Source organism: Drosophila guanche, unplaced genomic scaffold, assembly GCF_900245975.1.
Source record: "Drosophila guanche unplaced genomic scaffold, DGUA_6, whole genome shotgun sequence".
NCBI lineage: Eukaryota > Metazoa > Arthropoda > Insecta > Diptera > Drosophilidae > Drosophila > Drosophila guanche.
The window spans coordinates 3656795-3682072 of NW_022995749.1; the positions used below are offsets into that span (position 1 = coordinate 3656795).

A 25278-nucleotide genomic window follows, 5' to 3' on the forward strand; every position below is an offset into this window, starting at 1 on the left:
CCCTTTAGAATGCCCTTTGGCAGTGTGGGTATGGGCCAGAGCCATTCCGCCAGAATAGTATTGCTGCCTCCTTGGCCCTGCATGCCTGTGGCCCTTGTCCGAGTGCAATCATCAGCGCCTTGCCTTGGCGTGTTTGTGTGCAAAGCAGTCATAAAAATTACAATAAACAATCATCATTTCGATCCGTTTACACCCACTTTGCACGTTTTCGCAAGCCCAGCTCGGCCGGGAAAAGTGAAAAAGGATTCCATTCGGCTTACTCCGGTTAATAACGGTATGTAGGCGGGTCTGGCACTGGGTCTGCACTGGGTGAGAGGCTAACCTGGCTAACCAGCTGGCTGTGGTTGGCCAACAAGTAGGCGAAAACCGTGAGCCACCACAAGTACTCAATTAGTCGCCTTCGCCCTTCGCACAGGACTCTCGCAGGGAGAAGAACCGAGCTGAGCCGATGACAGCCACATGCAAATGCCCTGCCGATTGTTTGATGAATTGCGGCCAGAAGTCAAGGGTTCATTGGCAGGATTAGTAGGTAAGAGCAGCCGCCGCTGAGACGAATGTCTTCATTGTGTCCGACTGACCCACCACTGGCACTGGCTCAGGCATCTCTTTTGTCTGCAGACAGGGCCCCGGTGTTTTGCATAAGCAGTTGGTTCCTCACTTCGCAGCGTTTCGGCGCTGGCCGCTGCTCGGAACTGCAATTGATTTCTGACCTCGTAATGAGCACCATGCCCGGCACCACTGAGCCACTTTGCGGTGGATTAAGTCATCAAGCTGGTGGGAAAAGGGTAAGATTTTCCCCTGGCTCTTGTTGGTGTGTGTTTGCTTTGAAGGTGGGAATAAGGTTGGGGAATCATGAAGAGAATTCCAAGTGATTTTCACCTAATAAGAAATATTTCTTGGCGCTCTAAAAATATAGTTACCCAAACAGCATAAAAGGGATTCCAAATTACTTAAGTTAAAAATTAGTTTAAGCTAGAAAAAATGGCAAATTAAAGGTAAAGTAAGGCATTTAGTAGATTATTGCAATAATTTATGATGATTGACACACTTCTACATGGATTAGTGTCTTTGGTTTATTAATTGGGTGATAAAACAGAACCTGTTGCTGAGTTTGTTTCCGTTCCATTTGTCAGCCCTTGCAGCCCGTACCGGACCGGTACCAAATACCAAATGAAACCATTTAAATTGTCGTTAAATAGATTTTATTGGCTCGTAAAAAGAAAAGCTGGCAGTCGACAATTAAATGCTAAGCAGAACAAGATGGAACGGCATTTTAACAACAATATAAACAAATTGCGGTTAGTACCAACACAGAGGCCAAGCATTTTATGGCCTTTTTACGACTTGACGCCACTTCCCCTCGAGCGGCAGAGACTGAAAATCACTCAGAACTGAGAGCTCAGAACGGTAACGATCCAGCTCATCATCATCCGCTTGTCCCTGTGTGAGTTGGAGTCGGCTTGAGGTCCTGCCCGATCCTGAGTGTTTTGTGAGCCCAAGGGATGAGGACTTCATCGCTCACTCTGGTAATGCACTCACTCGCCCATCCATTGGCCCGGACAGGAGCAGAGTCAGAGCGAGAGTCTTCGGATTTTACGACTTTTTTACGATCTGTTAGTGTGACACGATGACAATCAATATAAAAGATATAAAAACCCAAGTTCCGTGACGTATGCCATAATTATTGTGATATCCCTCCGCTCGCCTCCGTGCGCAGATACAAATGTATCTATCAGCTTCTATCAGATGCTGATGGGCCATAGACGTCATTACTTTTATGAGGTGCCTCGGATGTTGCCGCCGTTAGTTTGATGATGCTCCTGCTGCTGATGATGCTCGAGGAAATGGTGGTAAAATTTTATTCGAATGCATTTGCCTTGGCTCTTGTTTAGTGATTGCATATGGATGCGGACTCCTCCATCTCTGAGAGTTTTATTGCATTTTAACGATTTGTTTTGATGTTGTATTTTGGCCAGCATCTGAATGGACTCTCTCGGCAAGGTCGCAGCTCGTTGACACCCTGATTAACGCACTCTTCCGGGAAAGGGTTGGCGTACATGTAAGATTCTACTTAGATTTTGTTTATTTGCTGTTTCATCAACCTCTCGCTGCTAAATGGAATCCTCTGCCGCTTCATCGAAGCATCAGTTTTCAAGATGGAGGACACCGTCACTGCCGTCTCGGGGTTCTTCTTTCAACTGCTGCAACGCTTCGGTTGCAACACATGTGGGGTGTCTGGGCTGGGCTGGATCTGAAGTGGCCTGCCCCATGTTCGTGTATCGTGTACGTATGTATGTGCGGTTACATTAAATCATCTGCTTGTAGTAAATCATGTGGAGCCAGCCCTGAGAATGAGCGGGTGCAACTGCAAGTACAGCACTGACATCTGTGGCAAGACGACTCAAGTTGCATATGGCGTGCATGGCCTGAAAATGAAGCCATCTCTGTCCAATGGGAAGTGTTAATGTGCTGCGGATTAGAAAGAAACAAAGGCAAGAGTTTATTAAAATTATAATGGATGATATTATGTATAATTGGGGGCCTTATCAGCCAAGTTATTAAGCTACAAATATGGTGTTAATGCTCAGCCCCTACTTTCCAGTTCGCAATTTCAATGCAGATACAGGAGAACACAGGAACACAATTCCAGGCGCCTCTTACTGACAACAGCACATCAATAAATCTTCAGAGGAGAGAATATTTCGAAAATAAATCAAAATGCTCATATTTGGCAAGGCAACGCTCGAGGATGAATGCGGCCCAAATCAGATGATGCCAAAGAGAAAGTTGCTGGCCTTTGTTTCCATGGGCATTGGCCATGCTGGTGGTTTTGTTATCAGATGCTCGAGGGCGCGATCGTCGTACCTACAGAGGGATACCATGCTGGAGAGATGCCACCACCGCAGAGTTGAGCATACAGAGCAGGGCGAGAGCAATTTTACAGGGGATTTACAATTCCAATTCCACCGTGTAACGAGGCAGCATTCCCTACTCACATCTCTGCGACTAAACATATTTTTATGATTTATTACCGAGGCGGCAATAATCGAACTGGCAAAGGCAGACAATACCAACGTATTTGTGCCGTGTCCTGTGTGTCCTCTTTTGGGATCGTTGTGGCTCTGGCGAGATGCGATAACAGGCCTCGGATAGAAGTCAAAACAAATCTCCTAAGGTCACCCAACAAGTCTTCTCCCTTCTCCTTTTGCCTTGAGCGTTTTTTACTTTCTCGAGGACATGTTGAAAGGCAGCTTCATACTCCTGCCTGGCTGTGGCTGTTGTTTTTCCGTTTCCACTGCCATTTCCATTTATGGCTGTTATTATTGAAGGCGACACAAATATTTTTTATGACACATTTTTATGATTTATGAATTGATTTGGTTTCCAGTCCGCACCGGACCCCTCAACGCCGATCGTCCCGTCTCGTTCATTCTTTCTTTCGACCTTCGGGTCCTGCCAGGGCCTAGCCGGAGCATATTGGTATTATGATCACCTCCGGCGGCCCAGCCCATAATTGTTCTCGTGAAATTGGGCGTTCTAATGTGACTTGTATAGAAATGATCTGAGAATGCTAATAAGGTGGATAAGCAGTACTTAGAATCTATAAATCAGGCCGTCCTCTGGGCAGTCGTAGGACAAATGCATCATTAGATGAGAATAATTTAATAATTTGCATGGTAGGTAAATGGTAGAAATTTGTGCTTTCTTCGCTCATTTGCAAGATGAAAGTTTCTCCCAGCTAAAGTCGATTTGGAGCGTTTGAAAATCTGCCTCAAAGGAGCTTGCGGGCCTCGTCCTCGTTCAACCTAAGTAGACTCTGACTAACGATTCGCGTAGAACTTGAAACTATCATAAAAATCGAGCATTATTTAACCGAAAACCCGACATGTTGGCCCTCTCTGTGCTGGCACTCTCCAGTGTTTACATTGGGAAAACAATTGAAATCATAACAATAAAATCAAATTCGAAATTTTTGAGTGTAGAGTGCATGGAGCGTGGTAGAGAAGAGAGCTGGCGGGCCAATGGGCAACCAGTTGCGTCAGAGACGAAGAGCCGTGTGGCAGAGGAGCCCCGTGAGCTGCGATGTGAGAAAATGTCTTGAACAAGCCGAAATATATAAAGGTAAATGGGTGAAATGCTCAAGAAAATCAGCTCGACGGCAGCTCCACAGGCAGAGGAACGGCCAAGCCCCACAAGCAACATCGAAACCGCAAGACAGTGAAACGAACGAAATGGCCATAAACTTAAGCCAAACTGCTCCCTCAGAGAGGGAGGAAGAAGCAGTGGCTGTGGCAGGGACAGGCCAGACTCAGACTCAGACTCAGACCCATCCAACCAGTTCGACGAAGCGAACTCCGAACTTAATCGAAACATCAAGGGAGCATCAGCCAGGCAGAAGAAAGCCAGGAACAACAACCGCCACAAACTTATTAAAAACAACAAGTGCAACGTGCCCCCCGCGGGGATAGAGTGGGCAGGGGAGTGGAGGGATTCGTGCTGCTTGTGCAGTGGCAGCACGTTCCCAACCAACTTGGTGGCCGTCCCATGTCCGCACACTGCACCGAGTTGGCTGAAATATCAGTTATAGAGGGGTGATACGGAGGAGCAACAGAAAGCAGCAGCAGCAGCACTCAAAATGGGCACTTTCGGTCGCAATAACCACGACATTTACGATTATTTTACGGCCACTAAAAATCAAAAGTGTAATTTACGGAACCAAACCAAACTGAACCGAGACGAACAATGAGCCGGAGACAGGAACATCAACAGACGGACAGGAAAATAAGGACAGCTACAGAGACAGAGACGGAATCAGAACGGAGCTAAAACTGAGCGAGCAAACTGTGTGTTTGCATTGCTCTTGCAACAGCTTAGACGAGGCGCTTAAGGAGGTGCCTTGTGTGAGAAAAGTTTCCATTGTCCAACAAATAATATATACATTTATAGTAGGTGTTACGAACTCAAATATTAATACAGTAGATACTCAATTTTGACTCTCCTTAGTGTTCATATTAATAAGATAAATGGCATTAAATGTTTTACTGTCCTAAATAGTTGCAACTCAAAATGGTTTCAAAATCTTTATATGATTTTCACATTGAAAAGGTTCGTGAGTGCTGCGTGGTGGGTTGGAGGGGGCTGGATGCAGAAAACCAGTTGATGTCGAACTGGATGCTCCGCCATGGCAGCGTTGCGTGTATTGCATTTGTGGACAGCGCCGGCAGCAAAATAAAAAGCAGTCGAGAGTCTTCTTCTTTGGGTTGTCTCTCCGCACGTGAAAGACTTGGCCGGGCCTGGACCGGACAGCCTCACATATGCAGCCTGGACGCCGCGTCATCCACCTCCCACCTTCCACCTCACCTGATTGCGATTGGTGTCTTGGTGTTTCGATGCTGCCTGCCACGAAAGATGATTTTCATGTTTTTCCCCTTCATCAGCCCTGTGACGGGGGCAGTCTTGCCCTTTCTGATCGGGCATTTCCCCCAGACAATACGAAGGAGACTGCAAGTCGGAGTCAGAGTTGTGGTCCTAACGATGCTCAAAGTAATTTTGTTGTCTTGGCCTGATCCTGATGTGATGCCTTGATTGCTCCGATTTTGAATGAATCGTTTGCGTTGCAACACCCGCACTTGGCTTTTATGCTCCATTCCCATTATCGTCTCTCTGGCAAGTCGAGGAAATTGAATCGAAGTCTCTGATTGGCAATATGCTCAGTTGACCCCTCGCAAGTTGCTGGATGGTCGCCAATCAATGTGGTCAAATGATGAACGTGGCAGTGGGAAAATGCATGTGTGTGTTTGTTAAACAAAGTTAATATATTTGGAAGCGTTTTTATGGAAAATGTCTGTGTATTTGTAGGTATTATAATAGTATTAGAAATTAAATTTAACCATATGGCCACTTTGGTATCAAGAAACTGTAAGTACTCATGAAAGAAATGCTTATAGGTACCCGTGACTATTAATCTCAGAGACTGTAAAGACCATACAAGGTCCTGTGACTACACACTTAAACAAGTGTGGCCTCTAGGCCACAATTTCTGAAGCTGTAAAAATAACACAAAATTATGGATAATAATCGAATTGACATTTTCACATTTTTGTAGATATTTGAATACATTCGAGTGAATCGTTAAAGTTGTATTTTTAACAGTAGTCCGTCTGCTAAATAACAGAGTTAAGGAGATGCAATGACTCTAAAACTGCACATGAAGATGTTCACACGGAGCAGAACAAGCAATAGATGTCGCCAGCGCACTACACCCCATCTGGCGTAAGAAAGCAGCAGCTTCGGCAGCTCGTTCAGCAACGAAGAAGAAGAAAACTTGTATTTTATTGTTTTATTTGTTACTTATTTATTTGTTACTATTTATTTAGTATACTTTTGTATTAATAATACTTTTATTTATTTTATTATGTATTATTGTTTGTGCACAGTTAAATTTATAATTTTTGTTATACTTTTTCTTCCACTCCGGAGAGAACGTGTGCGCCGCTGCGTGGCAAAAGTGAAAATGGGCTTGGTTTTAGGGATGGATGTTATTTTACGTGTAGTCTGTGTGTATGTGTGTATTTTCGAGCTCCCCGTCCAACAAGACTTGCTTGCTGTTATTTGTCGTCCCTCTTTCTCTTATGCTCTCTCTGCCGACGCCAACGAATGCGCCGTGATGGCCTCACACTGTTCATACTAAATTATATTATAATTGTAATGAATTATAACTTCTGAACGAAACATTGTATTTTTATGAAACAAATTGGATCTAAAAGAATAATGTTCAAAGCTTTTGTCTGCACGTGTGCATAGTACTCCGCCATCTGGTAACGTCTCAATACATTGTGAAAGTCGGACTTTTGAGACCAAGAAACCAGCCAAATAAATATAATTAATTTTTTTCTAAATAAGAAATTAGTATACTTTGATGGCGGTTCTCTTCGTTAAATTGTTCATTTATTTATGAAGTTAAGTATTAATTAAAATTAATAAAATTAGGCCAAAATATAATTATCTATATTAATATGGTTAAAAATATAAGTATATTCGATATGAATGCGTATTTTTGGCCGTTCAGGTTTTCCGCACAACTCAATTGAATGCAGAGAATAGCAGATAGCAAATATCACGCGGATGAGACCCTTGAAAAGGTGACAAGGCTATAAAGTAATGCATGAAAGCGAGTTGGGTCTGGACATAGTTGACGGACTGAACCTGAACCTCCATTGGAGAGCTGGGAAATCGTTTTATTTGAATTTAATTCAAAGTGTTTCTAATTTCCATGAGCATTCATAATTTCGCAGGAATCGGGTTTGGTCTGGGGACACGGGGCTTCCAGATGAAGTCGTCAGTGGGAATGGACCATGGAGTAATTTCATTTCACGCTGCCTGAAATGAAGTACGCAGTTCTGGGGTCGATTCCGTCGCGGCACAATGGTGGAACGGGGCGAGCCGACAGATGAATTAAGTTTTTGTACAAATTTTGATATTTTTATATTTACCCTGCACCACAAAACGGTGCCAGACAATGGAAACTGCTTCAAGATAGCTGCGAGAATCACAAAGCGCACCCCAGGAGCGTCTCCCTCTCCCTCTCCATCTCCGTCACTGTTTCGTGGTGATTATGGACTCGGGTAGAACAAAAAGGGCAGATAAGTTATTGTAACGATTGAGAGAGAAGCAACCCCTGCAAGGCTACGTAAAAATAGGACAAGATACTCGTCGCACATCCACTGCCCGGAGGGTACATCGTAAAAATGAGTTACGATTTCGGCCATTTTAAATTAAAATAGCAGGCAGCATCAATTGTGGCAGAGCGCAAGATGGAGGAAGCAAAAAAAGGTCAAAGGCCACATTTCCACCCCGAAAACGTATCGTCTAAACCTAAGGTCTTCTCTCTACAAAATGGTCATGTTGACAGAAGTAAATCTTTTGAATTATCGCATTAGAAAGCCGCATTCGCATTCTCACAGATACATTTCCTGCCCGATGAAGCCATGTCGTAAATAATCCAGCTCGGAACGTCGCCAGGGTATTATAAAGGATTTTCGGGTGGCCGATTCCCGCACTGTTGATTAAAGCATTCTTCTGAATTTAGTTAGCATTTGAAAGGGTTCAGCTTCAGCTCATCGTTACCCCATAAACAACGAGCAGAACTCCTTGTATTATATTGTAGAGGGAAACACACACAGACCAGTTGATTTTAACATGATAATAGAACGAACGCCTCCTCCAGTCGATCCCAATCCAGCTGGCTACTGCAGAACGGTTATGGTGAAGTCCTCCTCGGGGGCCACCAGATACTCGAACTTGCGAGTGGCGACCCGCAGGAAGCACAGCTTGTTGGTGGGATCCAGGTCCCGGACGACACTCTGGCACGAGCTGACGAGAACCCCGTGCAAGTGCTTCACGATCGCCAGGGCTCCGGTGTTGTCGAACGAGGTCTCGGCCACGGAATGGGTCGAGTTGTCTGCCACCACGTATCCCATTGTGTTCTCGCTCGTGATGCGCTCGATGGTGTCAGCGTTCTTGTGGATAACATCCTCCAGAATGCGATTCATCTTGTCAGAAATTTATATGCAAATTATTTGATTTTTGTATAATTTGTTTACTTGGAGAGCGGTGTAAAAGTGCTAAGAGTGTGTTGAATATGTTTCCAGCTGACTTTTGCGGCAAAGTGTTCTATGCGTGTTCCAAACACAACCTACAATGAGAATGAATTTAAATTCCAGTCCTCTTTCATTCCCATATTTATGTGTATGTAATTATGTCACATTTATAATTAGTGCACGGACACACATCGCGTTGATTAAGTAAATGTCGGTTCGTTCTAGCATTGCAACAGATGGTGGAGGGATCGAATGAATTTAGCTTATCGCAATTCCGTATCGCATTATTCACTCTGCTTCCCCGCTGGGATGCCATTGAACCTGAACTCTACTTGTCTGCCCGCTTTGGGGTCAGCTCAAATGACTGGCCCCGCTGCCGCTGCCGCTGCCACTGCCACTGCCGTTGGATGCCCCAGCTGCCTCAAGTTCAAGTGGTCGCGTGTCTGCCTGCTCTGCACTACGCCCCCACTCGCACCCACCATCCCGCAGGCCGCATCATCAAGCCGTTTTCATTTAATTTTCATGCACATTTAATGGCGTCTGTTATTGACTTTTAACGAGATTTCCACGCCATCCAGCCGCCGGCGCGGACTCCATTGCCCCGATTCAATGTATTTTTAGGTATCCGCACTGGTGCGGGTCCGAGTCCGTGTCCGGTACGGGTCCAGGCTCTGGCTGTATTCCTCATCAGAAGCTAATTGACTTTTTGACTTTGAACCGCTTTTGTGTGCGCGGATCGTTACAGCTTCGTTCGCGGAAGGTCGTTGACACGGCCCAAGGCACAGGCGACTCCAACTAATTGCAACTGCGGTTTTAGCTCAAAGTCCCAATGCCAAAGGCTGCCATCAGCTGCCATAAATCAGCGTGGCATTAGAGCTGCAAATACTTGAGAGTGTTTAGTATTTAGTACAACACTCATATGCCTCTGCTCATCTGTATTCAGGGCTCCTCGGTCTCCTTCCAGCCCGACCAAGTGGTTGTCGGACATTCTGGCGAGTGCATTTTATATGCACTCCACTCCTGCCTCCTTGCAGTCCGCCGGTCGACCCAAAATGGCCACTTGAGCGCCCACAACGGCCATAAAACACTTTTGGACACGTTGTTGTGCCAACAACCAGCCCAACTTTGACTCTGTCCTGCTCTTTTCTCTTTTCTCTGCGTTGGTCAATAAAATGTGCATAAATTCCGATGCCATTCGACGTCCACCCGAAACTGGAAGTTTCCCTGCCAAAGGAGCCTGGCATTTAACGGGTTGCGCCCCAACGGGATACCAGTACCAGAGTACAGTGGGATCTAGTTCTCTGTGTCTTAAATAAGAGAATTTTAAATGTAATGTTCGTTGTAGTTGCACCAACATTCAGGGACTATGTTCTATCTATATGGATGGATGACTTTCCCGATGCATTTTCCATTGTAAATATTTTTTAACTCTGCCTGCAGTCCGCTGCCAGCCATGATTCATGGCCGCCAAATGCAAAACGGCAGATTTGTATGCCCAGGGAAATGAATTGTGTCCAAGTTGGTGCTTTATGCCATTTCAAACTATGCAAAATTCGAGCTCGTAAATCGCCAGAGACCGGCCGTATCTCTGGGCCTGTCGCTGGCTCCCGCTCTGAGGCGGGGCGGGGATTAGGCGGCAAACGTTTATCCGAAGCCAAAGTACTGGCATTATGCCGGCGCCATAACTCATTTAATTAGATCGCAATCGGTGGTGGTAGGAGGCTCTGAGTAGGGCATAGCTCATCCACCAATAGACGGACTTTCAGTTCCATAATGCGAATAGGTCGAAAGGTCGGTGTGGAAAGTATTGGCATCGAAACGGAGCAAAAAAAACTAAATTACATGAAATGAAAAATTCGTCTGTTAATTGGAAAAACAAGCACCCAAATGGCAGTTGAAATTAAAAAACAAACTCACGCAGAGAAACAGAGAGAGATTCAGAGAGACGGACAGACCGAAGATAGAGAAGCAATTTCAGACAACACTTTCCCTGTTTCTGGTTCTGTTACGTTTACCGTTTGCAGAATATGCAAATGAGATTTTCGAGCATTTCAGGCCGTCCCTGAGCCCAGGCCAGAGACTCGTGCGGGTCTACGTCTGGATCTGGGTTCGGTCAATGGCCAGCGGTCAGGGTCTGCTCCCGCTCTCGCTCTTGTCCGCTCTTCACCTACATTTGGCTGCAAGCGAAACTGGAACCGTGTCCGCATCTGGTTTTTTGTGCTTTGTTTTGGGCCCTTTATTTGGGCGACTCTGCACACATGGCACAAATTGGCCTGGGGATGGTCGAGTGGCCTAAATACTCGTATCCGTATCCTTCGCGTCGTTCTACCCCACAGGCACACTGACCCACTTGCCAATCTCTGCTTCACCACAAATCATCAGCATCAGGGCTCGGACAGGGTTCCCCGTTCTGATTAAAAGCCCGACTCCTGGCCCAGGCACTCACAAGGACTCATAAATAATACGATTCATGTGCTTACATGCAGTACAGATGTACAGACATACTCGTACATATTCATGTGGAGACGCACCCAAAACGCGTGTGGAATTTTTAATGTGCCCAAAATGGAAAACACTTTTGTAGCATTATTCGAGACAGAGTTGAGTGCACAGGAAAATGTATTGTGTGTTTTCTGTAAACGATAATAAAATGAACAGTGATGAGTTGGAGTTTTAAATTATTAATTAATTATTCTGCAATTATTTTCTGAATCTGCATCATGCGTAAACTTAACTATTATCTGACTCATTCCTAATTTATACTCTTATGTATTTATTTATGGGATCTTACACTTTGGTGTGCATTCATTTCATCTTTTTATAATGATGATTGTTGATCTGCCTACCAATTGGCTGATTTGTATGTTAATCGCAGTGTCGGGGCATTCCGAATGCGAAATGCATTAGGAGCAATAAAAACTGTGGACATATTGCAGATCCCAATTCGTAATCCCATTGACAAATGGCATTATTTGTTTTTGCAATTTATGTTATGGTCTTCTAAATAACAACCGATTTAAGGTATTTATCTTTAAGAAGCGTAATTTCGAATGCAAATTCCGTGGCAGTTGGGGTCGCTAATTTATGGCTGCAGCGGACTGGCCTGGCTCGCAGCCGATCTGGTTTCGGCCAGTTGACAAATAATAATACAATGCAAATTTTTATTGGCCATGAAGTCGGCCATAAATGCCAATTTGAACCATTCGAAATCACTGCTCCGCTGGGCTACAAATTGTTAGAAGCTTCTCCAAATCCACAAATGAGTCGACTCCCAAATGAAAAGGTGCAATAAGATCAGATTAAATAAATCTCGACGAGCTAATTTTAATAACTTCATGATACACGTTTCGCAGCAGAAGAAAACAACAACGCTCGCAAAATAATTTAAAATGTTATAAAAAACAAGCAAAACTTTGAGTATCTGGTTTCAGTTTGATGGCAATCTTAGAACTGGAAGTGAGGCGTTTGCCAAAACAAAGCAAATGGAATTCATTTCGTTTTTATTGGTCCAAAGAGGTGGGAGATGCCAGACAACTTACATCGGAGCAACAAAAAGGCCACGAGGGGAGAGGCACCGGCACCCTCCCTCGCAAAGTCGAAATGGAAGGCGCATTCAAAAGATAAATTTCTTAATTTAAATTCAAAAGACCCAAGCGACTCAATGCGAGTTGAGTCTGTCTGGTTTCCTCCCCTGAAGCGTGTAGCAACCGATTGGATTGGCTTTCATTTCCGTTACAAATGCTTTTCAATTTTGCCCGAGATGAAGTGAAAAGAAACAGAAAGAGCCACAGCCAGAGACAGAACCAAAGAAACAGAAATTCAATTTTCAAACGCTTTATTTCGACAATGTTTTGATTTAGTCGCGTTCGATTTGAATATTTTACGAATGGCTTCGATTTGGATGTGGAATGGAATTTGGTTTTGGACTCGGGCTTGGGCTGTGGCTGTATCCATCGGGATGGGTATACATTTGCTCGCTTTGTGTGTGTTTGTCTGTAACTATGAAATATTTATTATTTAAATTTCTCGACTGCGACTCGGGGCCCCTAAATCATGCGACAGGCTCATTCATGCATACACTCACCAAAGCACTCGCACACTCGGATACATATTCGTAAGTTGTTGTTTTTTCGACGCATGATTTAGGTGCAGCCATAAATTCCATGTTAAGCTTTTTGGTATTTCGTTTCGAGCTGTGGCTCTGGCCGAGTGCGGGATATGTTTTGGGATCTGGTTTGGGCTCCGGGTCCGGGGGCCAAGATAAACACTTGACAACGTGCTAAGGCCGGCAACAGCAACAGCCACGGCAACGGCAACTGGCAGCGCGATAAGCGCATAAATAAAGTCCCCCCGTAATAAATTCAGCGTTACATTTGACGCCGCCATCGCATCTGTCTACCCACCACGAGAGCCGGAGCTCTGGGCTCTCCAGAGCGACAGTCATGACTCTGCATGTCCACTTCTGACCTCTCGAGTCGTACAGTCAACACCAAGCTACTAATTTAACTGAAGAGCACTCGCCACAAAGAGCTAAAAGAGTAGTTAACAGGGGAAGAGTGTTTGTAGACAAAAACGTGAAGATTCCTCAAAATTTTAGAACTTTTGAACAGTGATTATTTGTATTCGAAAAGTCTTGTAATAAATTGATAATTGAAAATCTTATAGTACTCCGGTAGGTGGTCCTATCCCATCCGGCCAGCTGGTCAGCTCTGAAAATCTCATAATTGCCTGGGCCAGCGCATCCTCATCCTTAACCAACACAGAAACTAAATGAATATGACATCTGTGACGTTGAAGAAGAGGAGCGGAAAAGGACATGGATGGAAGGGATAAAAATCATGCAGCAAGCAATTCACGGCAATCAAACAGCGCGGAATGCGAGTGCAACCTAAAAGGTTTGTAAAAGGATCCGGATCCAGGCCGGAGGGCGCAGTGTGAGAGTGTAAAGTCCATTAAAAGGACATTCCACGTAACCGATCCGTGGCAGCGACTGACTGCAGGCAGCGCCACATGAGTTCATTGGCTGGACGAAGACCGGACCAGGACGTGCCATCGCCGTGCCGTGCCGTTCCACAGAGGACTCTCGGACCACTGCAGCAGGCACTCTGTTTGTTTTGTTTGTGACGTTTTCATATTTCCCGTTTTTGTTTTTTGTTGTTTCCTTTTTCATTTCAGCAAATTGAAAATTGTGTGAGCGTCCACCTCGGATACGGATGCAAGAGACTCCGAGTGCGATCCGACAGCATTGCGTGGCAATTACATGAGCCTGGGCCGGTCATAAATTTCATCCTTTCACGCGGCAGCCGAAAGGAGTAGGGCCCCTGGGCCTGGCGGGGAGTCTGGCCCTGCCACTGCCGCTTCGAGGTGGCCAGAGTGGCGTGTGGCGCGGGGCCCGAGACATGCGGCATGTTTCAGGGTAAGTAGATGGCGATTGCGATGGCGATGGCCACATTTCATGTCGTGTTTACACTCACTTTCCGATCGCTCCTACAGAAAGCAAGGGGCAAAGATATTAAAAAACTGCAATTAACTCGGCCCATTCTCCGCGCCATAATTGACCAGGGCTCGATGCCTCTTGCGACAGTCTCGGCCTCGACTTATTTATATTATTAAGTTTCTTTTTTTTATACTTTATCAATTTACTCTTTCCTGCACTCGACCACTCGCAATTATTTGGAACGCTCAGAGAAACCCGTGGACCTGCATAATGCCAGTCAAGCGCATGAAAATATTTTAAAGCATTCATTTTTGATATCTGAGCACTCAGATGGGCGTATCTCTCTATGTGCTTGTGTCTTAGTCTTAGATATTCCAATGCCTTAGGTCGTGTGTTTCCCAAACATTTCATACAGCTAATTTACAAATCCAATTGAAGTGTTTCCTCACCGGAGAAGGGCCACCCAAGAAGCAAATGGAACAGAACGCACCCGTATTTCAGTTCTCTGACCCAATTATAGTCAATATGCGAGTTGATAGGGGAGTGGGGGGATTTCACGGCTATTTCCAATTCTGAATTCGCCAATTAAATGTTTATCTCTGCCTAATTACCGGCGCAACGCCGACGCCTTCGGACTATGTACGGCCATAAGAAACCCAACAAACAGCCGACGCCGTCGGCCGGGCCGGGACGGGCCGCTGGGGCATTATTCAATTAAAAGTGGTTGTTGCTGCTGTTCGTTTTTGGCACGCACTAAACCCCATAAAAGTCATAAAGACCCGCATAAAAACCATAAAATGAAAATGAAAAGAATCTTAAAAAGCGGCATGGCATGGCAGAGCAGAGCAACAAGATACACTCGTAGAACGGATGGGCACAGAGGGAGAGAACACGGAATGAACAACAACAGAAAAGGGGGGGAAGAGGGTGCGAGGGTGTGGGTGTGGGAAACTAGAAACAAACAAGTTTTAGGTTATATCAAGGTGCTCCTAGGCCTCAGAGCCCCAATGTTGTGATTGATAACGGCACAGGGAAATCGACTCGCAACGACTCGTTGGCCTCCCTCATCCTTTGTGCAGCTGCAGGCCAGGAACCAAGCCAAGGCGGAATGAACTCTCAGCGCTTTTCCACTCAAAAGAAAACCGAGTGGAAAAGGCAGGAGAATGAACGTGGCCGCGGAAAACTGGTTCGATATTCCCTGCCTGTTGCCGACGCAACGCCTGCTCTTGTGTGCTCTGCGCTGCTCTTTTTAGCTCCACTCTGCCTGTGCTCAGCTCTGCCTTGCTCACTCTGCTTATTTCAATCAGTGCCGGAGCACAATGATTTTTATTTTTATGCGCAACGTAACGATCTCGTTTCCACTTACTTAAATCTACATTTTTACTGCCTGGCACATTTTATGTCCCATTCTAGCAGCCGTGCGAATATGGAGGATGCGCGCGCTTTCTGGCGCTCTCTCCCGCCTTCCTTTGCCTGTTGGGGAGAGGAGAGCAGGAGAGCAGGAGAGCAGGGGAGCGAAGCTCCACCGAAAAGCCTTTCCAGAGAGCGAAGAAATCGAATATAGTTCTGGTGGAGCAGTTGGGCAGTCAAGTGGTCAATGACTAATTAAATCAATACTAATTAGTCCCGGCAAACATCACGGCCAAACAAAAAGTTGAAAGAGAGAGTGGAGAGGTACGCTCTCTTCTCTTCTGACAATTGAGCCACATTCAGTCGCACTTAAAATGGCCATAAGCGACGACAGTTATGGCGTCGGCGCGGGGTAGTGCGGCGCGGCGTGGAGCGGCAGAGCCGAGAGCGTGAGAAAAACGATTCTCACGAACGAGAATTGAATCCGAAAGAGCAAGAAGAGCGGTGGTGTACGAGTGTGTGTATCGATTATGCTCAACGGGCGATTTACTTGTTTAATGCGAGAGAACACGTGGCTGCGGCCGAGCCAGCAGGAGAGTGAGCGAGCGAGCGAGAGGGCAACAGAAGCAGCACGCCCTGTCCCGTTCTCTCTGCATGGGGCGCGCGCAGCCATCATGGTTGGCCAGCATGTCGCACATGTTGTCTCGCTCTCGGCCTCGCCGCATGGCCGTTTTCCCACAGTTGCTTTTGAGTTATCGGCACTTTGCCTTGCCTGTTATGGCTTCCGTGTGCGCTGCGCTGCCATCGCAGCGTCGCAATGGATGGGCGTGGCCTAGCGTTATGCTAGCGTGGCTGGCCCCAGCTCAGTAGCATTTCGCACTGGGGTTTTATGTTCGTTTTATGGCTCATTTTGGGCGTCCGTCCGTCGAGGCAGCAACAGCAACAGCAACAGAAAGAAAAACAGAAACAGAAACCGAAACCGAGAGCTGCCTCGCTGCTGCTTTGACATTTGCCGTCGCTTTGGCGGCGTTGGAATTGTTTGTTTGGATAATTATTTGGATTGTTATTAGATTGTTGCAGCAACTATAAAAAGGCCATAAAGAATACTTTTATTTCGCCTTAAATGATTTTTAGTGGCCATTCGCCTTCGCCTGGCGGCGCCCGCTCCTTGCGGTGACAAATTGCCCCAAAAGATTATGCGTCTAATCACCGTCTTGACGAGGGGCGGCTTCGCCTTGACTTTGACCCCGCCGCCCATCAAAACCAAAGTGGCACAGTGTAGAAAGTGTCTGGTCCCTCTTGAATCAAATGTCAATTTGATCGTTAAATTTGTGGTTTTGTCTGGCCTTATTCGTATAATTGTTTATTCGGGATTATTTGTGTATGGATTTGTAGATTTTCAAAGTCGATTAATGTACAAATTTCCAATTACATTTTGCATTTCTTTACATCCATTTATTTCCGAAATACGCATGTAAATTCATGTTCAAAACCTGAATAAATATCCCGATCTGTGCTATATTAACATCTTCATACATATTTTTATATGTACACCAAAGCGTTTTAAGGGTGAACAATACAACTTTGGAATATGAATTTCAGTTATTTTGATATTCCCATGTGACATTTTTGGATAAAAATTACTGAGCATATGAGTCTTATAACATATTTATGCATTGTATTGGGTGAAAATATTAATATAATATTAAATGCCCTGTATAAAGATTTCCTAAAGCACGCATTAATTCAACAAAATTATTTGAAGTTAATAGGTAATATTCACCGCTTGAAAACAGAAAAAGAAAATATTTTAAATTTTAACGCACTATTTTACAATTTTTAGCTAATTATGTACATATGATCTTATGTATACAGACATTGTACGAGTACATAAGTACCTATCATTTATCATTGAACTTCATTTTCGATATAATTTAAAAAAAAGGTTCCCAATGGTATAGCTAAAATACCATTAGCATTCGAAATTGTTTATTTATTTAATTTTCATACAGAAAACATAATTCTTGTGGAATTCGAATAGCAAACCCCAACAGAGAAAATAAGTCAGATGGAGAAAAAACATTTTAACGAAACTGTCACGAATGGGACGTGAGTTCCGTGATTGGATTGCCCAATAAATGTTTATCGAACGTCGAACAAATGCGTATCTATTCCATGAATGTTTGCTGTGTGTGTTTTTGGGAGCTCTTTTTTGTAAAGAAGGCCCCAGCTGGCGGGAAAGCAAACAAAAGACACGTTCCCAACAGACAATAATGAACAGAAGCTGAAATGGCTGCCGGCAAGATACTCGTATTTTTATGAAATTAATATTGAGTGCCCCGATCCAGCTGAGTCCAAAATGGGTAATTAAAATAATAAAAGCATTTTTCGGCTCTGCGCTGCACTCGGAATCTTAATTAAAAAGTCGCAATGGCCAAACTCGTATTATAAATTCAGCAGTGCGACATTCTGAATGGCCGCTGGGAATGTTTTCGTAAACAAATATTGTATTAAGACCATTTTCCTCCGGGGAAATGCGTTTTTAAGTAGCCGCCTGCTCAGTCCCACTCCCACTTTCACTCCCACTTCCAAAAGCGGTTCTATAAATTCCGTCAGCAGAGCATCTCATTCATTTTAATTGACTCGGTCTGTTTGACTAATTTTGGAATTCATCTCAGAGTTCGTCTCCCTCTCGGCTCTCTGTGCCGTTCGCTGTTCTCCCTACCAAGTCGCAAGTCTATCATCGCCATGCTCCCTTGCTCGCCGCCTCCCCCTGCAGCTGCTCTTGGCCATTTCCTCTGCACTCCATGCACTCCGCTCCCCTTTCTCTTCTATTACGCTTGCTTATGAATGTGTCTGTGGAAATTTATGAGCATTTTCCAATGTTTCCCTCTTGTCTATTCCTTTTTTGTTGCCTGTTCTTTGAAAATATGCGACTTGTCATTCAGCAGCAGCATTTCTCCTTGTCCACCTCCACCCTCTCGACTGGCAGGTCAGGCAGCCCGTTGTCGTTCCATGAGTCGTCTCCCCCTTCCACTGCCTCTTTGCTTAATTATCTGCTTTCCCAATGTCATTTTTTATGTTGCACCTTTTGATTTGTATCGCCGTGCGATGACGTTTTTTCCGTTTCTCGTTTCGTTTTTGGCCATACCTGTGTTCTTTATTGCCTTCTTTCTTTTTACGAACTGCCATTTACCTTTACCCAACAGTTGTCGCTCTCTTGTCCGCATTTTTTTGCCGCTTCAAGGTCGACGGATGAATGAATACCACGGGTAGACCTGCGTTTATATCACCCTAGTGAAGTGGCCGAGAAATATTACTCTTGGAAAGGCACATAGAAATATTTAAGAATAAATCTAGTTGTAAGCAATATCTCCAACTTTATTCTGTTTTCATCTCATTGCAACTTATCGTTTTTATTCGCTTTGTACTCAAGTGCATTTTAAAGAGAAAACGGCAGAAACAAAGTATATTCATTTCACATGGGCATCCTGGATATGCCTCTTCCCGGAGGCCATCTACTTTCATCAATTACGTCGAGAAAGAGTCGAGGCGAGGCGGTCAGGGCAGAACCGAGATGGGCAGAGCTGGGCCGTGCAGGTGCCTGGCGGCCAAATTATCTGAACGCCATTAAAGTCATTAAAGCCATTATTCGAAGAGTAAAGCGTTTAAGTGAAAATACATCTTCTCGATGGGGCTGGAATAAAATGGAATGGGTTCGGATGGGTTGACCACCAGCGACAAACTCACACACGAGTGAGTGTCCTGCCCCCCGTTTCTTCTGGTCTGAGAGCGGCTGCTACGATCTGTTATTATGAAAGTTTCGCACAAACTTCGAGTTGCTTTCGAGTTTAAGGATTTTGAGGAAACTTGTACAGTTTTTTAATGCTAACTCACGCGGCCAAGAGCCATCGAGATCGGAGACCACACACATATAATTTGGACAATTCTGGTAATCAGCGCGGGCATTTGCTTAAATGGAATTATCGATCAATAACCCATCGATGCAGTGAGACAAACGAATTACTTAGAAGAGAGTTTTTAGAATTATAAGCACCTGCACTTTAATCAATTACAATGGCAAATATAACTTATTTAATTTAAATATACTAAACATTTAAACAATGCAATAGCCAATTATAGATTGGAGCCCAAAGTCTATCAACGCAATTCGGATTCTTTATAGATACAAAAACTTAAAAATTCGACTCTGTGGCGTGATATTTTAAACAATTATTTAATATTTAATGCAACCACAAAGACTGCATTTTTTTACCTTTATTCCCGGACCATTTCAAACCTCCCTTTTCTTGAAGTGTATCCGATGTTGTTGCTGTTGCAGTTGCATGCACCATCGATAATGACTGACCACGTACTCTGGTCTTTCCCCTGGTCTTTCCCCTCCCACTCTGATTGTAATATAATCCATTTGACTAAAAAGAAACCATTCTCACCGGTGCCGTCGAATGGAAGGAAGCTGCTGCTGCTGCTGCTGCTGCTGCTGGAGCCTACCTGTCCGGACTCCGAGTGTCAGGTGTTCGTTCGTGTTAAAATGCCAACTAATTTCAGTGTTTTGGGCCGATCGATTCAGCTCGAGCATGTAATCAATGGGGGCCAGAGCAGAGTGCGCCCGTTTTTCGGGCGAGTAATGAAAACAAACCCATTATGCTCTCATACTTAATACTTAATGCAAGTTTTTAAGCACAAAATGTTGTCGCAGGAAATGGCTCCTGTAGGGGCATGTGCAGGGGTCGACGGCGAGGGCTGGGCGTGGTCAGCGTTTTGTTCTTATCGAGCTGGGCCATCTGAAGTCAGCCAAGTTTGCACACGTTCCCGGCTCTTTGCCTTTTGCTCTGGCTCAGTCAACTGCTTAGTCAGCGCAACGAATGTCAACGAATTTTATTTGTTGCTGTTGCTGTGCTGTTGCTGTTGCTGTCAGTGTTGTTGCTGTTCGTCTGGCGAATGTGGGTGGAAATGTACGTATGCATGTGCGAGCTGACTAAATTATGATACACTGCAATGATAAAGTGCCTACAAACGTCACCAGCCTCGCAACAAATCGCAATTGCCATGCCATGGTTGTATGTCTGTATCTGTGACTGCTGGTGGACACTCAGAGTTGAACGCCTCCACAGTGCTTTGATCTGGCACTGGCCCCTGCCACTGAACTGACAGGAACTAGATCCCAACTCCGACAGACAAGAGGACGTGAGTAGCCAGGTCTGCACTCAAGCAAACGACTCTGATGGCGTCAGTCGATACTGGCAATATTTTTAAATGATTAACAACAAGTTTGGTTGGTGGCAATGGCGACACCTTTTGCTTAATGGACATCTCATGGCATTCGATAAACTAATTTGAATATGTATTCATATAATTTCGTTAGCGCTAGCTAATGGAATGATGAATAATGTAAATTACTAAAATATGTGAAGAGCATAAGAAACGGTGAACTGTACGTTGATTACCTACAACAACAGTTTGTATAAAATGCATTAATGCTGCTTTAATTTATCATGGATTGATATGTGGTTCATGGCATGTTCCCTTTCGATATTAACAAATTGATAAACTAGCCATTCGACGCTGCTAAGTGTTGTCTATGGGCCATCAAAGCTGTCTGCTCAGCTGGCTTCTGCCCCCCAAGCAGGGAATTATGAAATATTGCGTATACGCCCACGACGCCAGGCAGTAAATAACGCAGATAACTTTGTAAAAACTTTTTTGGGGTCGGTACTGCTTTTATCTTTTCCAAAACATAAGATATACCCCTCGTATAAGTTTGTGTTGGGCAGACAAACACAAACAGAAGAACAAACAAACAAAGAAAGAAATTCGAAAGAGCTTCAGCCCGGGCAGCGCCGCTCCCTTCTCCATCTAAAAACTGAAGTCAATTTAGGGGCAGGGGCTGGGGCAGGGGGCATTCGTCTAATAAATAAATTGACAGTAAATTTGAAATTATCTTTTGAAATTGGAATTGCAGCACATTACTTAAGCTCCCATAAATACTCGTAAACAATATTAAAATTGAGTAAGTCTGCAGCAAACAATAACGGTGGAGCAGAAACAGAGAGAAATAAATAAGTGGCACAGCAACAGCAACGGGCAGAATAAAGGCCAAATAAAAAGAAACATTAACGACCAATTCAATGGGCCCATTAAATTGGACGCCGTCTGGCCGGGAACGGGAACGGGAACGGGATTGGGATCGGGATCGGGACAGAAGCAGAGTAGCTAAAAAAGAGAACTGAGAGTTGGAATCGAAGTCGCAGGCAGGGGGTCCTCAGAAGTAGAAGACGGAGACGTCACGATCACGGGGCAGTCTTCGTTCTCTTTGCACTTTTGCATATCATTTGGACCGAATATTTATAATTTCATTGAGTGGTTCCAGCGGTCTGTTCGTTTGTCTGTCCGTTCGTCGGTTCGTTTCATTATTGAAATTAAGCAATTTGGCGTAATTTAACAACACTTTCGATGCATAAGTTTGGACTCGCCGCTGCCATTTCAATGATAACAATGAGCCCAGAGCCAGACAGCAGCAGCGACTCGGGCTGGGTCTGAGGATCTCAGTGGATATGGGAATCAAAATCGGAGTGGCAGTGGGGCAGGGGCAGTCGCTATGCGTCGACTGTCCATAGTCACGTCATTACTTCAATTGTTCGCTGTTCATTGTCCGCCGCTCGCAGTTCTATGTTGTCTGGGCTGTGATGTCTGATGTCTGCTCCCTGGGCCTGGTTATCAACACGTCTTCGAGTGAGTTAATAATGGATACCGGGCACGATATGGACAAAGGTATGAAGGGGCTTACCCTTTGTAGACGCTCGATAATTAGTTTCTCTGTGAAACCTTTAGATCTTTATCAGGTCAGGAATCATTAAGATCTAAATGCAAATAAATTCTCCAAAGATGATGTAAAATATTTCATTGGTACACTGTTAGCTGTGTTTTTCTTAGCCCTAAACCCACTCAATTATAGACTATTTCCCAGTGTTCAGAGCCCAACTGCAACAGGGGCCAATTACCCGGCATATGCTTCATCCGCCTCCGTGGATTGATTGTCCTTTTATGGCCCGATGGCGAGCAGACATAATTATCCTTATCAAATCAGGACGAACCCAATCGCTCACACAATCCGTACAGACAACAGGCGAAGGACACGTATGCTGTCTCCCAAATACTTGCGGTGACTCCTTGGGCGCCACTCTGGTTTATAGCCCTTTTACGGCTCTTTCAAGTGGCTGCGGGAATATGGTGGATTTTACGATGCTGCACTTGAACCACATCCGATGCGAGCTGGAATCAGCTGCGGAGCAGCAATCAGAGCAGCAACCCGGTGTCGTGGTCCACAAGACACTTGTCTGACTTGTCGGGCTGGCGGAACTCGTCCTGGTGGCATTTCAACACGTCGTAAAATCATCTGCCCGGCTGTTAGTGCTGCTTTTACGATCTATAAAACTCACATAAATCGCCGGGGTGCTGATAGGCCGGAGGGAGGTCCGCCCTGCACTGCGCTGCACTTTCGCTTTCAAATCTACTTGATGATGGCGTTTAATTGTCGAGCAGTCCATGTCTGTGTCCATGTCCGTGTCCGTAACCCTGCGATGTGCGGGGTCATAAAAACCTGAGCGTGTGCCCCAGTTCCAGTGCGAGCCAGAGAGAGAGAGAGAGAGAGAGGCGAGAACAAGACAGAAGGAGCCATCAAACAAATCGACGGCAGTGTTTTGTTTACGGCATTTGTCGAGTAGTAAAAATGTCGTAAACGAAATTGTTATGAATTGCGGCAAATTAAATAAACATCAAATGCCAAACGCTTCTGCCTCGGTCTATGGAGTGGCAGCTCTGGCTTATCTGTAGGGTTTAATGTCTGGCTGCTCATTGAATTTTTATGTCTGGCACGGCACTGATTTCTTTGCAAATCTTGTTTAAAATGTCGTTAAGCAATCAAATATGATTTACGGTCTTAAAAGTGAATCTTAGCCTCGCACAAATGGAAGTCGCTTTTGGTAGTCAGAGTTTTCTGGGAGGAGAAATATGGGGCTTGTGGTTGGGCCCCAAGGCTCAGCAGACACACGATATCCGCACACAATCTCAATGGCAACGACCAAAACTGGCCTGGCCAACAAAGAAAATGCTTTTCGTATCGCTCGCTCCTCTTACCTGCGGAGCACGAAAATGTGACCCCAAAATAAAAACTACAAAAATAGCTGTGGAAAATCTGGCTGCAATCGCAGATGGCGATAAAGGGTACGAGAAGAAGCCATAAAGGAGACAAACAACAAGCAGGCCAAACAGCCAACGGACTCGACACGAAGCCAAAAGGCCAAGCTCCGGCTCAGCGCAAGCTCAGGCTGCACTGTGGAAAGGATCGTGCGATTAGTTGCTTAAAACATAGTGCTGTATTTTAGAGTATGCTAATCTAACCAAATTATTGTGCTGACACCAAAAATATGATGTGAGCATTTCTGTTATTTTAATCAGAGCTTGTCGTACTCCATTTCGTTACACACTTCCTATTGGATCTTCAAATATATTTTTCTTTTACAATTTACTCGTGCACATCCCACAGTGCAGCGGAGTTGGAGCTGGGGTGCTTACGTCTTGGCATTTTCTACCTAAGCAACGGCTCGGGCTCGGGTCTGCTATCGGCGGCCGAGGCCAGGCCAAGCCTTTAAAGTGGTCAGAACCCTGTTCTGCATTCCAGCATAGCAATGACCGCAACAGACGCGGGACTGGGATTGGGGCTGGGATTGCGATAGTGTTGGTCGTTTGCTCGCCACCAAACAAATGGAAAAAACAACAAAAACACAAAAGAAATGTCTTCGGGAAGAGCAGCAGCAGCAACAGCAGCAGCAGAGGGCAGCAAGAGGGTTCCATAATGGCTGCGACATTCATCCGCATTCGTATCTGAGTGAGTGCATCTGTATGGGTATCTGTGTATCTGCGCATCTGTGTGGGACGGCAAGTCGCAAGATTTAAGATTGTCAACCATGTTGTTTATTGCTCTCTCAAGATTTGTCGCTGCCCGGCCCGATCTTGTGGTTGTACCTGGAGCTGCTTTCGGAGGTGGAGGCTGTCCGACTGCTTTGTCGCTTATTCCGCGGAATTACTCAAAACGCTGAGAAAATAAGAGGGAAGTCTCAGGCCGCCGACCCAAAACGTTGCTCGATGAGATGCGCACGCATGCCTTGTCTGTGATTTATTTTAGTCATTTTCCCTTTTTTGCTGCACGTTTTTGGTTCTTCTCTGCACTGCTATGGCATTTTAAAAAGGCTGTGAGAACACTTAAAAGCTTCCCTTGAATCTCAACTATTTATTAATACTAAGGGCTATTCTCGTTCGTCGTTTACCTTATGAACTAGAATATTATTCAGTTGAATTAAAGTCCCTTGGAAAAAGGGTTTCTGCAAACTGATTTTGAAACTACTAAAAGAATTTCATTAAATTTGTTCGTGCGGGAACACGGAAATAGTCCGGAAACCATGGCAATCGAAATAATATTAATATAAGTCAAATAAGCTGCCACGTTAGCTGCTATTCTCAATAAGTTAACCTTAGGCTTTCAAATTTAAAATTCCGTAAGTGGCATACGAATGAACGTGAGGACTGGTAACTTACCATCAACTAGAAGATGTTTATGTAGTTCCATGCAGCCAATTATCTTATATAGATTGTTTGTTGTTGTAGTAAGTATTCCCCTTTATGAACTATTTCAAACACGACAGAAACACATGGATACCGCATTGACCCGCAGGACTCTCTCAAACTCAACACTTTTTCATTTGAAACCCGTCGGAACATATGCCATTTATGGCACAACATATTTAACTCATTTTGTTTCGAAAAAATCGTTGTTTTCGGTGCGTTTTTTAGTCGATCCGCCACGTCCAAACA

General features: G+C 44.8%; 1 protein-coding gene and 2 long non-coding RNA genes across 3 annotated transcripts; 1 reads left to right on the plus strand and 2 right to left on the minus strand.

Annotated features, from left to right (window-relative positions):
• Positions 1-1215: 1215 nt before the first annotated feature.
• LOC117585540 lies at positions 1216-25278 on the minus strand. The gene is made up of 3 exons (XR_004573916.1): positions 25003-25278; positions 11081-11233; positions 1216-2469 (listed from the first exon to the last, which is right to left on the minus strand). It is a non-coding gene; the product is annotated as an uncharacterized LOC117585540 (long non-coding RNA).
• LOC117585538 (dynein light chain roadblock-type 1) lies at positions 8090-8613 on the minus strand. Its single transcript, XM_034275057.1, has one exon. It carries the CDS (start codon positions 8550-8552, stop codon positions 8247-8249), a length of 306 nt encoding a protein of 101 aa, XP_034130948.1. The 5' UTR covers positions 8553-8613; the 3' UTR covers positions 8090-8246.
• Positions 13781-14254, plus strand: LOC117585541. The gene is made up of 2 exons (XR_004573917.1): positions 13781-14016; positions 14094-14254. It is a non-coding gene; the product is annotated as an uncharacterized LOC117585541 (long non-coding RNA).